The sequence below is a fragment of the Pan troglodytes genome, chromosome 20, assembly GCF_028858775.2.
Source record: "Pan troglodytes isolate AG18354 chromosome 20, NHGRI_mPanTro3-v2.0_pri, whole genome shotgun sequence".
NCBI classification, from domain to species: Eukaryota; Metazoa; Chordata; class Mammalia; order Primates; family Hominidae; genus Pan; species Pan troglodytes.
Genome location: NC_072418.2, coordinates 9,408,379 through 9,421,982, shown reverse-complemented (window position 1 = coordinate 9,421,982; position 13,604 = coordinate 9,408,379). Strand labels below are relative to the sequence as shown.

Sequence of the window (13,604 nt, the reverse complement as noted above, 5' to 3'; positions counted from 1 at the left end):
AGATTGAATGCTAGAAATGCAGAAAGGAATAAAGATGAATGCACAAGATAATCTGTAGGTAAATATTAGTGCATATTGCTTTATGAAGCAATACTAGAAATGTCTCCTGGAGAGTAACATATGTGTAGAAATAATATGCATGAGAATGGTAATACAAAAGTCAGAAACAGCTAAAAAGAGAATTAAAAGTGTTCTAAAGTATTCGCATTTTGTGGGAGGGGTTAAAGTAATTAATTGTATCAGAGTATAGGATTTAATTATTAGCATAACTACACAGATTTGTATGGCTGTAACTAGCAAGTTCATGGAGATAACAATAAAATAATAAACATATTTGATTCAAAGTCAGTCAAGTAAAGGCAAAAGGAACGTGAGTCAGTTAAGTCAAAACCTAGGAAAAATGAGATGATTGAAACAATTTCAAATTTACTGGTAATTATATTAAATGTAAATGCACAAAATAGAACTTTTTTTTTTTTTTTTTTGAGATGGAGTCTCACTCTGTCGCCCATGCTGAGCTGCAGTGGTGCGATCTCCGCTCACCGCAACCTCTGCCTCCCAGGTTCAAGCGATTCTCCTGCCTCAGCCTCCCGAGTAGCTGGGATTACAGGTGCATGCCACCACACCAGGGTAAGTTTTGTATTTTTAGTAGAAATGGGGTTTCACATGTTGGCCAGGCTGGTCTCGAACTCTTGACCTCACGTGATCTACCTGCCTTGGTCTCCCAAAGTGCTGGGATTATAGGCGTAAGCCACCTCTCCCGGCCAAAGTAGTAATTTCTTTGCAACAACTGTGTGATATATTCTATAGGATTGTGAATAAAAGTTTTGGGCTTTCTTTTCTTAAAGAACATTGAAATGGTCTTTAGTTTTTGTTATTAAATCAAATATTACGTGAACATTGATGTACATAGACAATTCCATTCCTATTTCTATAGAAAGTATTCAAAGATGTTTGGAAAACTGGGAGAAAAAGGGAAACATATCTAAAATGCTGATATTAACTGTAAATACCACCCCGCCACACACACACACACGTATTAAATTCTTTCTCTACTCACACTCTGTGTAGGTAACACCACATTGGTTTCTGTATACAGATTTAGAAATGCCTCAAATCCAATGGGCGGAGACAGGGTGTTCCCTGTGGATTATCCACTGATTGCATTATCACTCGCTTTCTCTATAAAAAGGGGAACCAGATGCAGAAGTCACTGCATTTTCCGGCAAGCCAAGGGTTGTCTGCATCTCAAGAGTGGGGTCAGCAAGAGAAACTCTACGGCTATGGGAGTGCCTGCGTTCACCTCTTTTCCGAGCCCACCTGTTCTGGTGAGTACGGGATTTTTATTGATTACAGGAATGTCCATATGTGTCCTTTCTCTTTCTGTAAGACAGCTTTACAGTTAGCAGTGGGTTGTTCTTAAAACTGGATGTTGTGGAAAGTTATACCTCGGGTGTTAATATTTGTTGAATAATGTTCATAGTATTCTCATTTTTGCCTATGAAACTGTATGGGGATAATAGTTTTGATTTCTTTTTTTTAAAAATCCAACATCACTAGGAAAGGGAAGAAGTATTATTTGGCCTTGCAGTCTTCAAATTGTCTCCCTCTCTGGAAAGCTCCTGAACCAGAAATTGCTTGGTCCGTTTTTGTAAAAAAACAAAAAAGAAAAAAAATAGTTCTCTGGTAAAATTTCATGATGAGTTGCTTATTCCCTAAACTCACTGTCACGATTCATTGTAGTGAATTTCTTTTCTGTTTCTCTGTTTCTCCTCCTTCCGTCCCTCTCTGTCACTCCCTTCCTCTTCATCATGGAACTTACTTATATCTGATATTCCACCAGAAATTTGTTTTTAGTGCGTTTATTATGTCTTCCTTCTCACCAAGATGAAAATCTACAGAGTGGTGATTTATGAAGTTTACTTCTAGATCAGGGGTTCTACTGCACAGCTTGGCACATCATAAGTGCCCTGTAACTAAGGGGACTAAATAATTTTCCCTCCAAAGGGAACATCTTGGGTCAGTATTAATCTTTATGCCAGGGGTAGTGTAAGGGGTAGTATTAATCTTTATGCCAGGACAACAAAAAATGAAATGAGAAGGACAGAAACGAAGGCTTTAAAATGGAAAGTGCACTGATGAGGTTTGTGGGGGAAACAGCTTTATGAGACTAGAGTCTTCCAATTGAGTTAGAGCAAGAAAGGACGTCAAATCTTAGGAGGCGCTTGATCATCTTTCTCAGTATGTCATCAAAAGATTCTCTCATTGTAGAACTCTAGTTAATTGAGCTTATTAGAAACAGAAAGCAACATGGTGTTTCTGAGGTTTTTCTTCATGAGCAGGAGGTGTTCAGGTGAAGGTGGGATCTGGGTGTGGCAGTGAGTATTTAAGGTGGCGAGTGCACGATTTCTTTGGAAACCAGAGTCAAGGAGCTATGAAAATGATGTTGTGTCCTGAAGCACAGCAGAAAGAGATACAGAGAAGCGTGAGGTCTTGGTGAACAGGGAAGTCTGGGATCCCGGTGTCCTGCTGGGGATGGGTTAGGAGGCACCAGCATCTGTGTAGCTGACAGTGGCAGGGAAGAGAAGAGAGGGGTGTCCTCTGAGGAGGATGAGGAGGGACAAGGTCTGGAACTGACCCTGGGTCATGACCTTGAGCATTTAGTCCTGGACTCCCATCAGCCCGATGAGGTCCCAGGACCCAGTGTCAATGCCTGGAGCTCCTGCCAGCAGCATCAGGGTCACACGGAGAAATGCAGACTCTAGGGTCCACCCCAGACTTACTTGGGTTCAGGTCCACATATCTGACTTCAGCAAACCCTGAGGATGTACACTGCCATCTGAGACACATTTCCCCAGAAAGAGAGGCTGGTGGGAAGATTCCACTGAGCTGAGAGAAGCCCCCCACAGCTGATCTTCTCCTGTCTCCATTTGGTTGAAATTTCACATTTTCTTTTCTTTTGAAAGGGGAAGCTCAAAAGAAACATGATGCCCTGGGCTTTACAGAAGAAACGAGAAATCCACATGGCCAAGGCCCATCGGAGACGAGCTGCGAGGTCTGCTCTCCCCATGAGACTCACCAGCTGCATCTTCCAGAGGCCGGTGACGAGGATCAGGTCTCATCCTGACAACCAGGTCAGACGCAGAAAAGGGGATGAGCACCTGGAGAAGCCGCAGCAACTCTGCGCCTACCGGAGACTGCAGGCCCTGCAGCCCTGCAGCAGCCAAGGAGAAGGTTCAAGTCCACTGCATTTGGAGAGCGTCTTAAGTATCCTTGCAGCGGGGACGGCCAGTGAATCTCTGGACAGAGCTGGTGCTGAGCGTGTCCACAGCCCGCTTGAGCCCACCCCTGGGCAGTTTCCAGCTGTGGCAGGGGGGCCAACCCCAGGAATGGGTTGTCAGCTCCCACCGCCCCTCTCTGGCCAATTGGTGACTCCTGCAGATATCCGGAGACAGGCCAGGAGGGTGAAGAAAGCCAGGGAGAGACTGGCCAAGACCTTGCAGGCAGACAGGCTGGCCAGGCAGGCAGAAATGCTGACATGTAGATGAAGCGCAGTCCTGGGCTTTCGGTCCCTTTCTTTTAATGCCCATCCTCATTCCTACTCTGAATTGTCACACTTTTCCCTTCCCCACCAGTTCTTTAATAAAAGTATTTGAAAGGCAACAGGTGTAAGGAGTGGATGGTTTTGTGGTGAGAAATTGGGTTTTATGGGATGAGGAAGGAGACCTTTACATGTCACTGTACATCTCAGTTTCTGTTTACCATGATTTTAATTAATTATGTTTTTTTGTTTGTTTGTTTGTTTTGAGAGGGAGTCTTGCTCTGTTGCCCAGGCTGAAGTGCAATGGCGCGATCTCGGCTCACTGCAACCTCCACCTCCCGGGTTCAAGTGATTCTCCTGTCTTAGCTTCCCGAGTAGCTGGGATTACAGGTCCCCACCACCATGCCCGGATATTTTTTGTATTTTTAATAGAGATGGGGTTTCACCATGCTGGCCAGGCTGGTCTTGAACTGCTGACCTCAGCAATCTGCCCACCTCGGCCTTCCAAAGTACTCGGATTACAGGCATAAGTCACCTTGCCCGGCCATTAATTAGTTTTTATATTAAATTCTAATTTAATCTTTGGCCTGGCACTGTGGCTTATGCCTGTAGTCCCATCCCTTTGGGAGGCGGAGGAGGGCAGATCATCTGAGGTCAGGAGTTCAGGACCAGCCTGGCCAATATCGCGAAACCCCATCTCTACTAAAAATAACTAATCAGGTGTGGGGGCAGATGCCTGTAATCCCAGCTACTGGAGAGGCTGAGGCAAGAGAATCGGTTGAACCAAGGAGGCAGAGGTTGCAGTGAGCCAAAATGGTGCCACTGTACTCCAGCCTTGGTGAAACTTTGTCTCAAAACAAAAATTCTAATTTAATTTTCAAATGAAATCCTTTAAAAATGAAATTAAATTCTGTAATTTTAAATGAAACGAATACATTATAATTTGTTAAAAATGTATTACATTTTCATTTTTAAATTGAGTTTTCATTTTTTGAAATTTTCGATTTAGGGGTACATGTACATGTTTGTTACATGGATATATCGCTTAATGGTGGAGGTTGGTTTTGTAGTTTATGGGTTACCCAAATACTGAACATCGTACCCAGTAGCTAAGTTTTCAACCCATGGGTAAATTCAATTAACCTAGCCTGAAGGATTATTCAGTGTTTAGACATCACATTTTCTCCCTATAATATACATTCTCAAGGCAAAGTTGGTACGCATCCCAAGAGATTTTTTTTTAATGAAACATTTTTACCCCATTTACTCTGATGTGGTTATCAGACATTTTGTGCCTGTATCAAAATATCTCATGTACCACATAAATATATACACATACTACGTCCCTACCCGCTGTTTGATTTTGAGTTTCCTTACCTCTTTCTCTTTATCATTGATCAAAACATGGAATGGAGTACTTCATGGTAATTATTTCATGCATCTCGGGTTAGGTGGAAACTACTGGTTGTTTTCACTCTAGCAGAGTTACGGTGGCAGGAAGTGCCTATCAGCGGATGCTACTGCACACCAGCCCGGGCGACAGAGCAAGACACTGTCTCTAAAAATAAATATATAATTTACATATAATTATAAATATATTATATATAATTTATACATAATTATAAATACATTATATATAATACAATTATATATTATATAATTATATTATATATTATACTATAGTTATTATATAATTATATAATATATAATACTATATTTATTATATAATTATGTTATATATTATAATATATATATTATATAATTATATTATATATTATACTATATTTATTACATAATCATATTATGTATTATAATATATATTATATAATTATATTTTATATTATAATATATTTATTCTATAATTATATTATATGATGATATAATTATATCATTATATAATATAATATAATATAATTATATAATCATATTATATATTATAATTTATTCATTATATAATTATATTATATATTATAATTTATTTATTATATAATTATATTATAATATAATGACATACTACATGATTATAGTATAATTATACATTATATACATATATTATATAATATAATTATATAATATAATATAATTATATATTATATAATCATATTATATATTATACTATAATTATATATTATATAATCATATTATATATTATAATATGATTTATATATTATATAAATATAATATATATTAAAATATTATTTATATATTATATTTATATATTATATATTATAATTATATTTATAAATATTTATATAATCATATATAATACATAATCATATTATATAATATATAATTATTAATTATATAATATAATTATATAATATACAACATATAGGTATCTTATATAATTATTATATATAATTATTAACTATATAATTTAATTATATAATATGAAATATAAAGGTATATTATATAATTACTATATATAATTATAAATATAATTATATAATATAATATGTATTATATTATATAATATATAATGATACATAACTATATTATATAAATTTATACATTACTATATTATATACATGTATACCTTATACATAACTATATTATATACATAACTATATATATAATTATATATAATATAATATATAATTGTATATAATATAATTACATATAATATCTATAATTATATATCATATAATATCATATAATTATATATAATATAATATCTTATAATTATATGTAATTATATATATTATAATATATATAATTATATTATAATTACATATATCATAATATAATGATATATAATTATATATAATATAATATAATTATATATGATATAAATATATTATATAATATATATATTATGTAATATATATAAGTAGATATAATGATATATTTTATGTATTATATAATTATACTTAATTATATTATATTTTAATTTTATATTATATTTTTAATATATATTTTATATATATTTTAATATATATTTCATATATAATAATAAATTATATATTATATAATGTATATAACATATTATATTATGTAATATTATATAATTATATATAATTATATTACATGATATCTTATAGAATTATATTTAGTTATACTGTATAATATTATATAATTATACATAATTATATATAATTAAATGTAATTAAATACAATTATATAATATATAATATAATATAATTATACATAATTATATAATATTATACAATATAATGTATTATGTACACTATATTATATAATATAGATAATTATATATAATGATATATTATATCTCATATAATATAGATAATTATATATAATTCTATATTATGTATTATATAATATTTAATTATATGTTATATATTATATAATATATAATATACTTATATATAATATAATATAATGATATATCATAGAATATATAATGATATATCATGATATATAATAAAGTTATGCATAATTATATATAATATAATATAATATATTGTATTATATAATTATAATATTTATAATTATATATAGTAATTATATAATTATAATATTTATAATCATATATAGTAATTATATAATTATAATATTATAATTATATATAGTAATTATATAATATACCTATATATTATATATTATATAATTAAATTATATAATTAATAATCATATATTATAATTATATAATATACCTATATGTTGTATATTATATAATTAGATTATATAATTAATAATTATATATACTATAACATGATTATATATTATATATAATCATATAAATATTATATATAAATGTAATTATAATATATAACATATAAATATAATATATAAATTATATTTCTATATATATTATAATTATATAATATATAAATTGTATTATAATACATAATATAATTACATAATATATAATTATATTATATGTATAATATAGTTATATAATATATAAATTATATTATAATATATAATATAATTAAATAATGTATAATTATAGTATAATCATGTAGTATATAATTGTATTATAATATAATTATATAATAAATATAGTATAATATATAATATAATTATATAATAAATATATTATTATATAATATAATTATATAATATATAATTGTATTATATATAATGTATTTATAATTATGTATAAATTATATATAATGTATTTATAATTATATTTAAATTATATATTTATTTTTAGAGACAGAGTCTTGCTCTGTCGCCCGGGCTGGTGTGCAGTGGCATCTGCTGATAGGCACTTCCTGCCACCGTAACTCTGCTAGAGTGAAAACAACCAGTAGTTTCCACCTAACCCGAGATGCATGAAATAATTACCATGAAGTACTCCATTCCATGTTTTGATCAATGATAAAGAGAAAGAGGTAAGGAAACTCAAAATCAAACAGCGGGTAGGGACGTAGTATGTGTATATATTTATGTGGTACATGAGATATTTTGATACAGGCACAAAATGTCTGATAACCACATCAGAGTAAATGGGGTAAAAATGTTTCATTAAAAAAAAATCTCTTGGGATGCGTACCAACTTTGCCTTGAGAATGTATATTATAGGGAGAAAATGTGATGTCTAAACACTGAATAATCCTTCAGGCTAGGTTAATTGAATTTACCCATGGGTTGAAAACTTAGCTACTGGGTACGATGTTCAGTATTTGGGTAACCCATAAACTACAAAACCAACCCCCACCATTAAGCGATATATCCATGTAACAAACATGTACATGTACCCCTAAATCGAAAATTTCAAAAAATGAAAACTCAATTTAAAAATGAAAATGTAATACATTTTTAACAAATTATAATGTATTCGTTTCATTTAAAATTACAGAATTTAATTTCATTTTTAAAGGATTTCATTTGAAAATTAAATTAGAATTTTTGTTTTGAGACAAAGTTTCACCAAGGCTGGAGTACAGTGGCACCATTTTGGCTCACTGCAACCTCTGCCTCCTTGGTTCAACCGATTCTCTTGCCTCAGCCTCTCCAGTAGCTGGGATTACAGGCATCTGCCCCCACACCTGATTAGTTATTTTTAGTAGAGATGGGGTTTCGCCATATTGGCCAGGCTGGTCCTGAACTCCTGACCTCAGATGATCTGCCCTCCTCCGCCTCCCAAAGGGATGGGACTACAGGCATAAGCCACAGTGCCAGGCCAAAGATTAAATTAGAATTTAATATAAAAACTAATTAATGGCCGGGCAAGGTGACTTATGCCTGTAATCCGAGTACTTTGGAAGGCCGAGGTGGGCAGATTGCTGAGGTCAGCAGTTCAAGACCAGCCTGGCCAGCATGGTGAAACCCCATCTCTATTAAAAATACAAAAAATATCCGGGCATGGTGGTGGGGACCTGTAATCCCAGCTACTCGGGAAGCTAAGACAGGAGAATCACTTGAACCCGGGAGGTGGAGGTTGCAGTGAGCCGAGATCGCGCCATTGCACTTCAGCCTGGGCAACAGAGCAAGACTCCCTCTCAAAACAAACAAACAAACAAAAAAACATAATTAATTAAAATCATGGTAAACAGAAACTGAGATGTACAGTGACATGTAAAGGTCTCCTTCCTCATCCCATAAAACCCAATTTCTCACCACAAAACCATCCACTCCTTACACCTGTTGCCTTTCAAATACTTTTATTAAAGAACTGGTGGGGAAGGGAAAAGTGTGACAATTCAGAGTAGGAATGAGGATGGGCATTAAAAGAAAGGGACCGAAAGCCCAGGACTGCGCTTCATCTACATGTCAGCATTTCTGCCTGCCTGGCCAGCCTGTCTGCCTGCAAGGTCTTGGCCAGTCTCTCCCTGGCTTTCTTCACCCTCCTGGCCTGTCTCCGGATATCTGCAGGAGTCACCAATTGGCCAGAGAGGGGCGGTGGGAGCTGACAACCCATTCCTGGGGTTGGCCCCCCTGCCACAGCTGGAAACTGCCCAGGGGTGGGCTCAAGCGGGCTGTGGACACGCTCAGCACCAGCTCTGTCCAGAGATTCACTGGCCGTCCCCGCTGCAAGGATACTTAAGACGCTCTCCAAATGCAGTGGACTTGAACCTTCTCCTTGGCTGCTGCAGGGCTGCAGGGCCTGCAGTCTCCGGTAGGCGCAGAGTTGCTGCGGCTTCTCCAGGTGCTCATCCCCTTTTCTGCGTCTGACCTGGTTGTCAGGATGAGACCTGATCCTCGTCACCGGCCTCTGGAAGATGCAGCTGGTGAGTCTCATGGGGAGAGCAGACCTCGCAGCTCGTCTCCGATGGGCCTTGGCCATGTGGATTTCTCGTTTCTTCTGTAAAGCCCAGGGCATCATGTTTCTTTTGAGCTTCCCCTTTCAAAAGAAAAGAAAATGTGAAATTTCAACCAAATGGAGACAGGAGAAGATCAGCTGTGGGGGGCTTCTCTCAGCTCAGTGGAATCTTCCCACCAGCCTCTCTTTCTGGGGAAATGTGTCTCAGATGGCAGTGTACATCCTCAGGGTTTGCTGAAGTCAGATATGTGGACCTGAACCCAAGTAAGTCTGGGGTGGACCCTAGAGTCTGCATTTCTCCGTGTGACCCTGATGCTGCTGGCAGGAGCTCCAGGCATTGACACTGGGTCCTGGGACCTCATCGGGCTGATGGGAGTCCAGGACTAAATGCTCAAGGTCATGACCCAGGGTCAGTTCCAGACCTTGTCCCTCCTCATCCTCCTCAGAGGACACCCCTCTCTTCTCTTCCCTGCCACTGTCAGCTACACAGATGCTGGTGCCTCCTAACCCATCCCCAGCAGGACACCGGGATCCCAGACTTCCCTGTTCACCAAGACCTCACGCTTCTCTGTATCTCTTTCTGCTGTGCTTCAGGACACAACATCATTTTCATAGCTCCTTGACTCTGGTTTCCAAAGAAATCGTGCACTCGCCACCTTAAATACTCACTGCCACACCCAGATCCCACCTTCACCTGAACACCTCCTGCTCATGAAGAAAAACCTCAGAAACACCATGTTGCTTTCTGTTTCTAATAAGCTCAATTAACTAGAGTTCTACAATGAGAGAATCTTTTGATGACATACTGAGAAAGATGATCAAGCGCCTCCTAAGATTTGACGTCCTTTCTTGCTCTAACTCAATTGGAAGACTCTAGTCTCATAAAGCTGTTTCCCCCACAAACCTCATCAGTGCACTTTCCATTTTAAAGCCTTCGTTTCTGTCCTTCTCATTTCATTTTTTGTTGTCCTGGCATAAAGATTAATACTACCCCTTACACTACCCCTGGCATAAAGATTAATACTGACCCAAGATGTTCCCTTTGGAGGGAAAATTATTTAGTCCCCTTAGTTACAGGGCACTTATGATGTGCCAAGCTGTGCAGTAGAACCCCTGATCTAGAAGTAAACTTCATAAATCACCACTCTGTAGATTTTCATCTTGGTGAGAAGGAAGACATAATAAACGCACTAAAAACAAATTTCTGGTGGAATATCAGATATAAGTAAGTTCCATGATGAAGAGGAAGGGAGTGACAGAGAGGGACGGAAGGAGGAGAAACAGAGAAACAGAAAAGAAATTCACTACAATGAATCGTGACAGTGAGTTTAGGGAATAAGCAACTCATCATGAAATTTTACCAGAGAACTATTTTTTTTCTTTTTTGTTTTTTTACAAAAACGGACCAAGCAATTTCTGGTTCAGGAGCTTTCCAGAGAGGGAGACAATTTGAAGACTGCAAGGCCAAATAATACTTCTTCCCTTTCCTAGTGATGTTGGATTTTTAAAAAAAAGAAATCAAAACTATTATCCCCATACAGTTTCATAGGCAAAAATGAGAATACTATGAACATTATTCAACAAATATTAACACCCGAGGTATAACTTTCCACAACATCCAGTTTTAAGAACAACCCACTGCTAACTGTAAAGCTGTCTTACAGAAAGAGAAAGGACACATATGGACATTCCTGTAATCAATAAAAATCCCGTACTCACCAGAACAGGTGGGCTCGGAAAAGAGGTGAACGCAGGCACTCCCATAGCCGTAGAGTTTCTCTTGCTGACCCCACTCTTGAGATGCAGACAACCCTTGGCTTGCCGGAAAATGCAGTGACTTCTGCATCTGGTTCCCCTTTTTATAGAGAAAGCGAGTGATAATGCAATCAGTGGATAATCCACAGGGAACACCCTGTCTCCGCCCATTGGATTTGAGGCATTTCTAAATCTGTATACAGAAACCAATGTGGTGTTACCTACACAGAGTGTGAGTAGAGAAAGAATTTAATACGTGTGTGTGTGTGTGGCGGGGTGGTATTTACAGTTAATATCAGCATTTTAGATATGTTTCCCTTTTTCTCCCAGTTTTCCAAACATCTTTGAATACTTTCTATAGAAATAGGAATGGAATTGTCTATGTACATCAATGTTCACGTAATATTTGATTTAATAACAAAAACTAAAGACCATTTCAATGTTCTTTAAGAAAAGAAAGCCCAAAACTTTTATTCACAATCCTATAGAATATATCACACAGTTGTTGCAAAGAAATTACTACTTTGGCCGGGAGAGGTGGCTTACGCCTACAATCCCAGCACTTTGGGAGACCAAGGCAGGTAGATCACCTGAGGTCAAGAGTTCGAGACCAGCCTGGCCAACATGGTGAAACCCCATTTCTACTAAAAATACAAAACTTACCCTGGTGTGGTGGCATGCACCTGTAATCCCAGCTACTCGGGAGGCTGAGGCAGGATAATCGCTTCAACCTGGGAGGCAGAGGTTGCGGTGAGTGGAGATCGCACCACTGCAGCTCAGCATGGGCGACAGAGTGAGACTCCATCTCAAAAAAAAAAAAAAAGTTCTATTTTGTGCATTTACATTTCATATAATTACCAGTAAATTTGAAATTGTTTCAATCATCTCATTTTTCCTAGGTTTTGACTTAACTGACTCACGTTCCTTTTGCCTTTACTTGACTGACTTTGAATCAAATATGTTTATTATTTTATTGTTATCTCCATGAACTTGCTAGTTACAGCCATACAAATCTGTGTAGTTATGCTAATAATTAAATCCTATACTCTGATACAATTAATTACTTTAACCCCTCCCACAAAATGCGAATACTTTAGAACACTTTTAATTCTCTTTTTAGCTGTTTCTGACTTTTGTATTACCATTCTCATGCATATTATTTCTACACATATTTTACTCTCCAGGAGACATTTCTAGTATTGCTTCATAAAGCAATATGCACTAATATTTACCTACAGATTATCTTGTGCATTCATCTTTATTCCTTTCTGCATTTCTAGCATTCAATCTGGGATTTTTTCCCTGTGGACTTGAGAATTCATTCTAGTATTTTTTTTCTAATTCAATGCTGCTAACAACTAATTGTTTTCCTTTACACTTTTATTTAGGCATCTTTATTTGGGGGCAATATTGCTGTGAGGTACGGGTGTCTGGTTTGACAAATTTCTTTCAGCATATTAGAAATGGTGCCCCACTGATGTCTATCTCATTTCACCTGTGTTGAGATGTCAGCTGTCAGGCTTTTCCTTGCTTCTTTGGTTTCCACATTCTCTAAACTCTTTCTCGTTGTGGTTGGTTTGTAGGCCACAGTGTAGCTCATTATTGCTTCCTGTGTATTTCCTTTGCCTGGAGGGTGTGGAGTCAATTGCATCTGTGGGTTGATGTCTTTCATTGGTTTGGAAGGTGCATATGTCTCCTTCACTTCTGATATCCATTCTTGTCCAAGTTCTCTCTACTCTTCTTTTAATCACATCCCACTTGTCTCTGAATTTTCCAATGTTGTTCATGCTTTGGTGGGAATATTTGCTCTTGAACCTTGTTCCACTTTGCTAATCTACCTTTTTTCTGGGTTCAGTCTCATTTTAATTTTCCTTCCTTCATTCCTTCCTTTCTTTCTTTCTTTCTCTTTCTTTATTTCTTTCTTTTCTCTCTTTTCTTTGGAGATGGGGTCTCACTCTGTCACCCAGGCTGGAGAGCAGTGGCGGGATCTCAGCTCACTGCAACCTCTGCCTCCTGGGTTCAATGATTCTCGTGCTTCAGCCTCCCAAGTAGCTGGGACTATAGGCACATGCCACCACACCCAGCTTATTTTTGTATTTTTTGTGGAGACGGGGTTTCACCATGTTGGCCAGGGTG

The 13,604-nt window shown here is 36.1% G+C and overlaps 2 protein-coding genes across 2 annotated transcripts; one reads left to right on the top strand and one right to left on the bottom strand.

The window, feature by feature from the left end:
- Positions 1-1,023: 1,023 nt before the first annotated feature.
- On the top strand, positions 1,024-3,624 carry LOC129138071 (putative methyl-CpG-binding domain protein 3-like 3). The gene is made up of 2 exons (XM_054673449.2): positions 1,024-1,328; positions 2,967-3,624. The coding sequence occupies exons 1-2, from the start codon at positions 1,122-1,124 to the stop codon at positions 3,546-3,548; spliced, it is 789 nt and encodes a 262-aa protein (XP_054529424.2). The 5' UTR covers positions 1,024-1,121; the 3' UTR covers positions 3,549-3,624.
- A 5,512-nt stretch (positions 3,625-9,136) lies between these two features.
- LOC129138069 (putative methyl-CpG-binding domain protein 3-like 3) lies at positions 9,137-11,798 on the bottom strand. Its single transcript, XM_054673440.2, has 2 exons — positions 11,433-11,798; positions 9,137-9,794 (listed from the first exon to the last, which is right to left on the bottom strand). The coding sequence occupies exons 1-2, from the start codon at positions 11,637-11,639 to the stop codon at positions 9,213-9,215; spliced, it is 789 nt and encodes a 262-aa protein (XP_054529415.2). The 5' UTR covers positions 11,640-11,798; the 3' UTR covers positions 9,137-9,212.
- Positions 11,799-13,604: the final 1,806 nt, after the last annotated feature.

Excerpts from the sequence above, each read along its gene's own strand:
- LOC129138071 (XM_054673449.2), top strand. The coding sequence starts at position 1,122 with ATGGGCGGAGACAGGGTGTTCCCTGTGGATTATCCACTGATTGCATTA. Across the intron at positions 1,329-2,966 it reads TTCCGAGCCCACCTGTTCTG|GGGAAGCTCAAAAGAAACAT; the intron begins GTGAGTACGGGA and ends TTCTTTTGAAAG.
- LOC129138069 (XM_054673440.2), bottom strand. The coding sequence starts at position 11,639 with ATGGGCGGAGACAGGGTGTTCCCTGTGGATTATCCACTGATTGCATTA. Across the intron at positions 9,795-11,432 it reads TTCCGAGCCCACCTGTTCTG|GGGAAGCTCAAAAGAAACAT; the intron begins GTGAGTACGGGA and ends TTCTTTTGAAAG.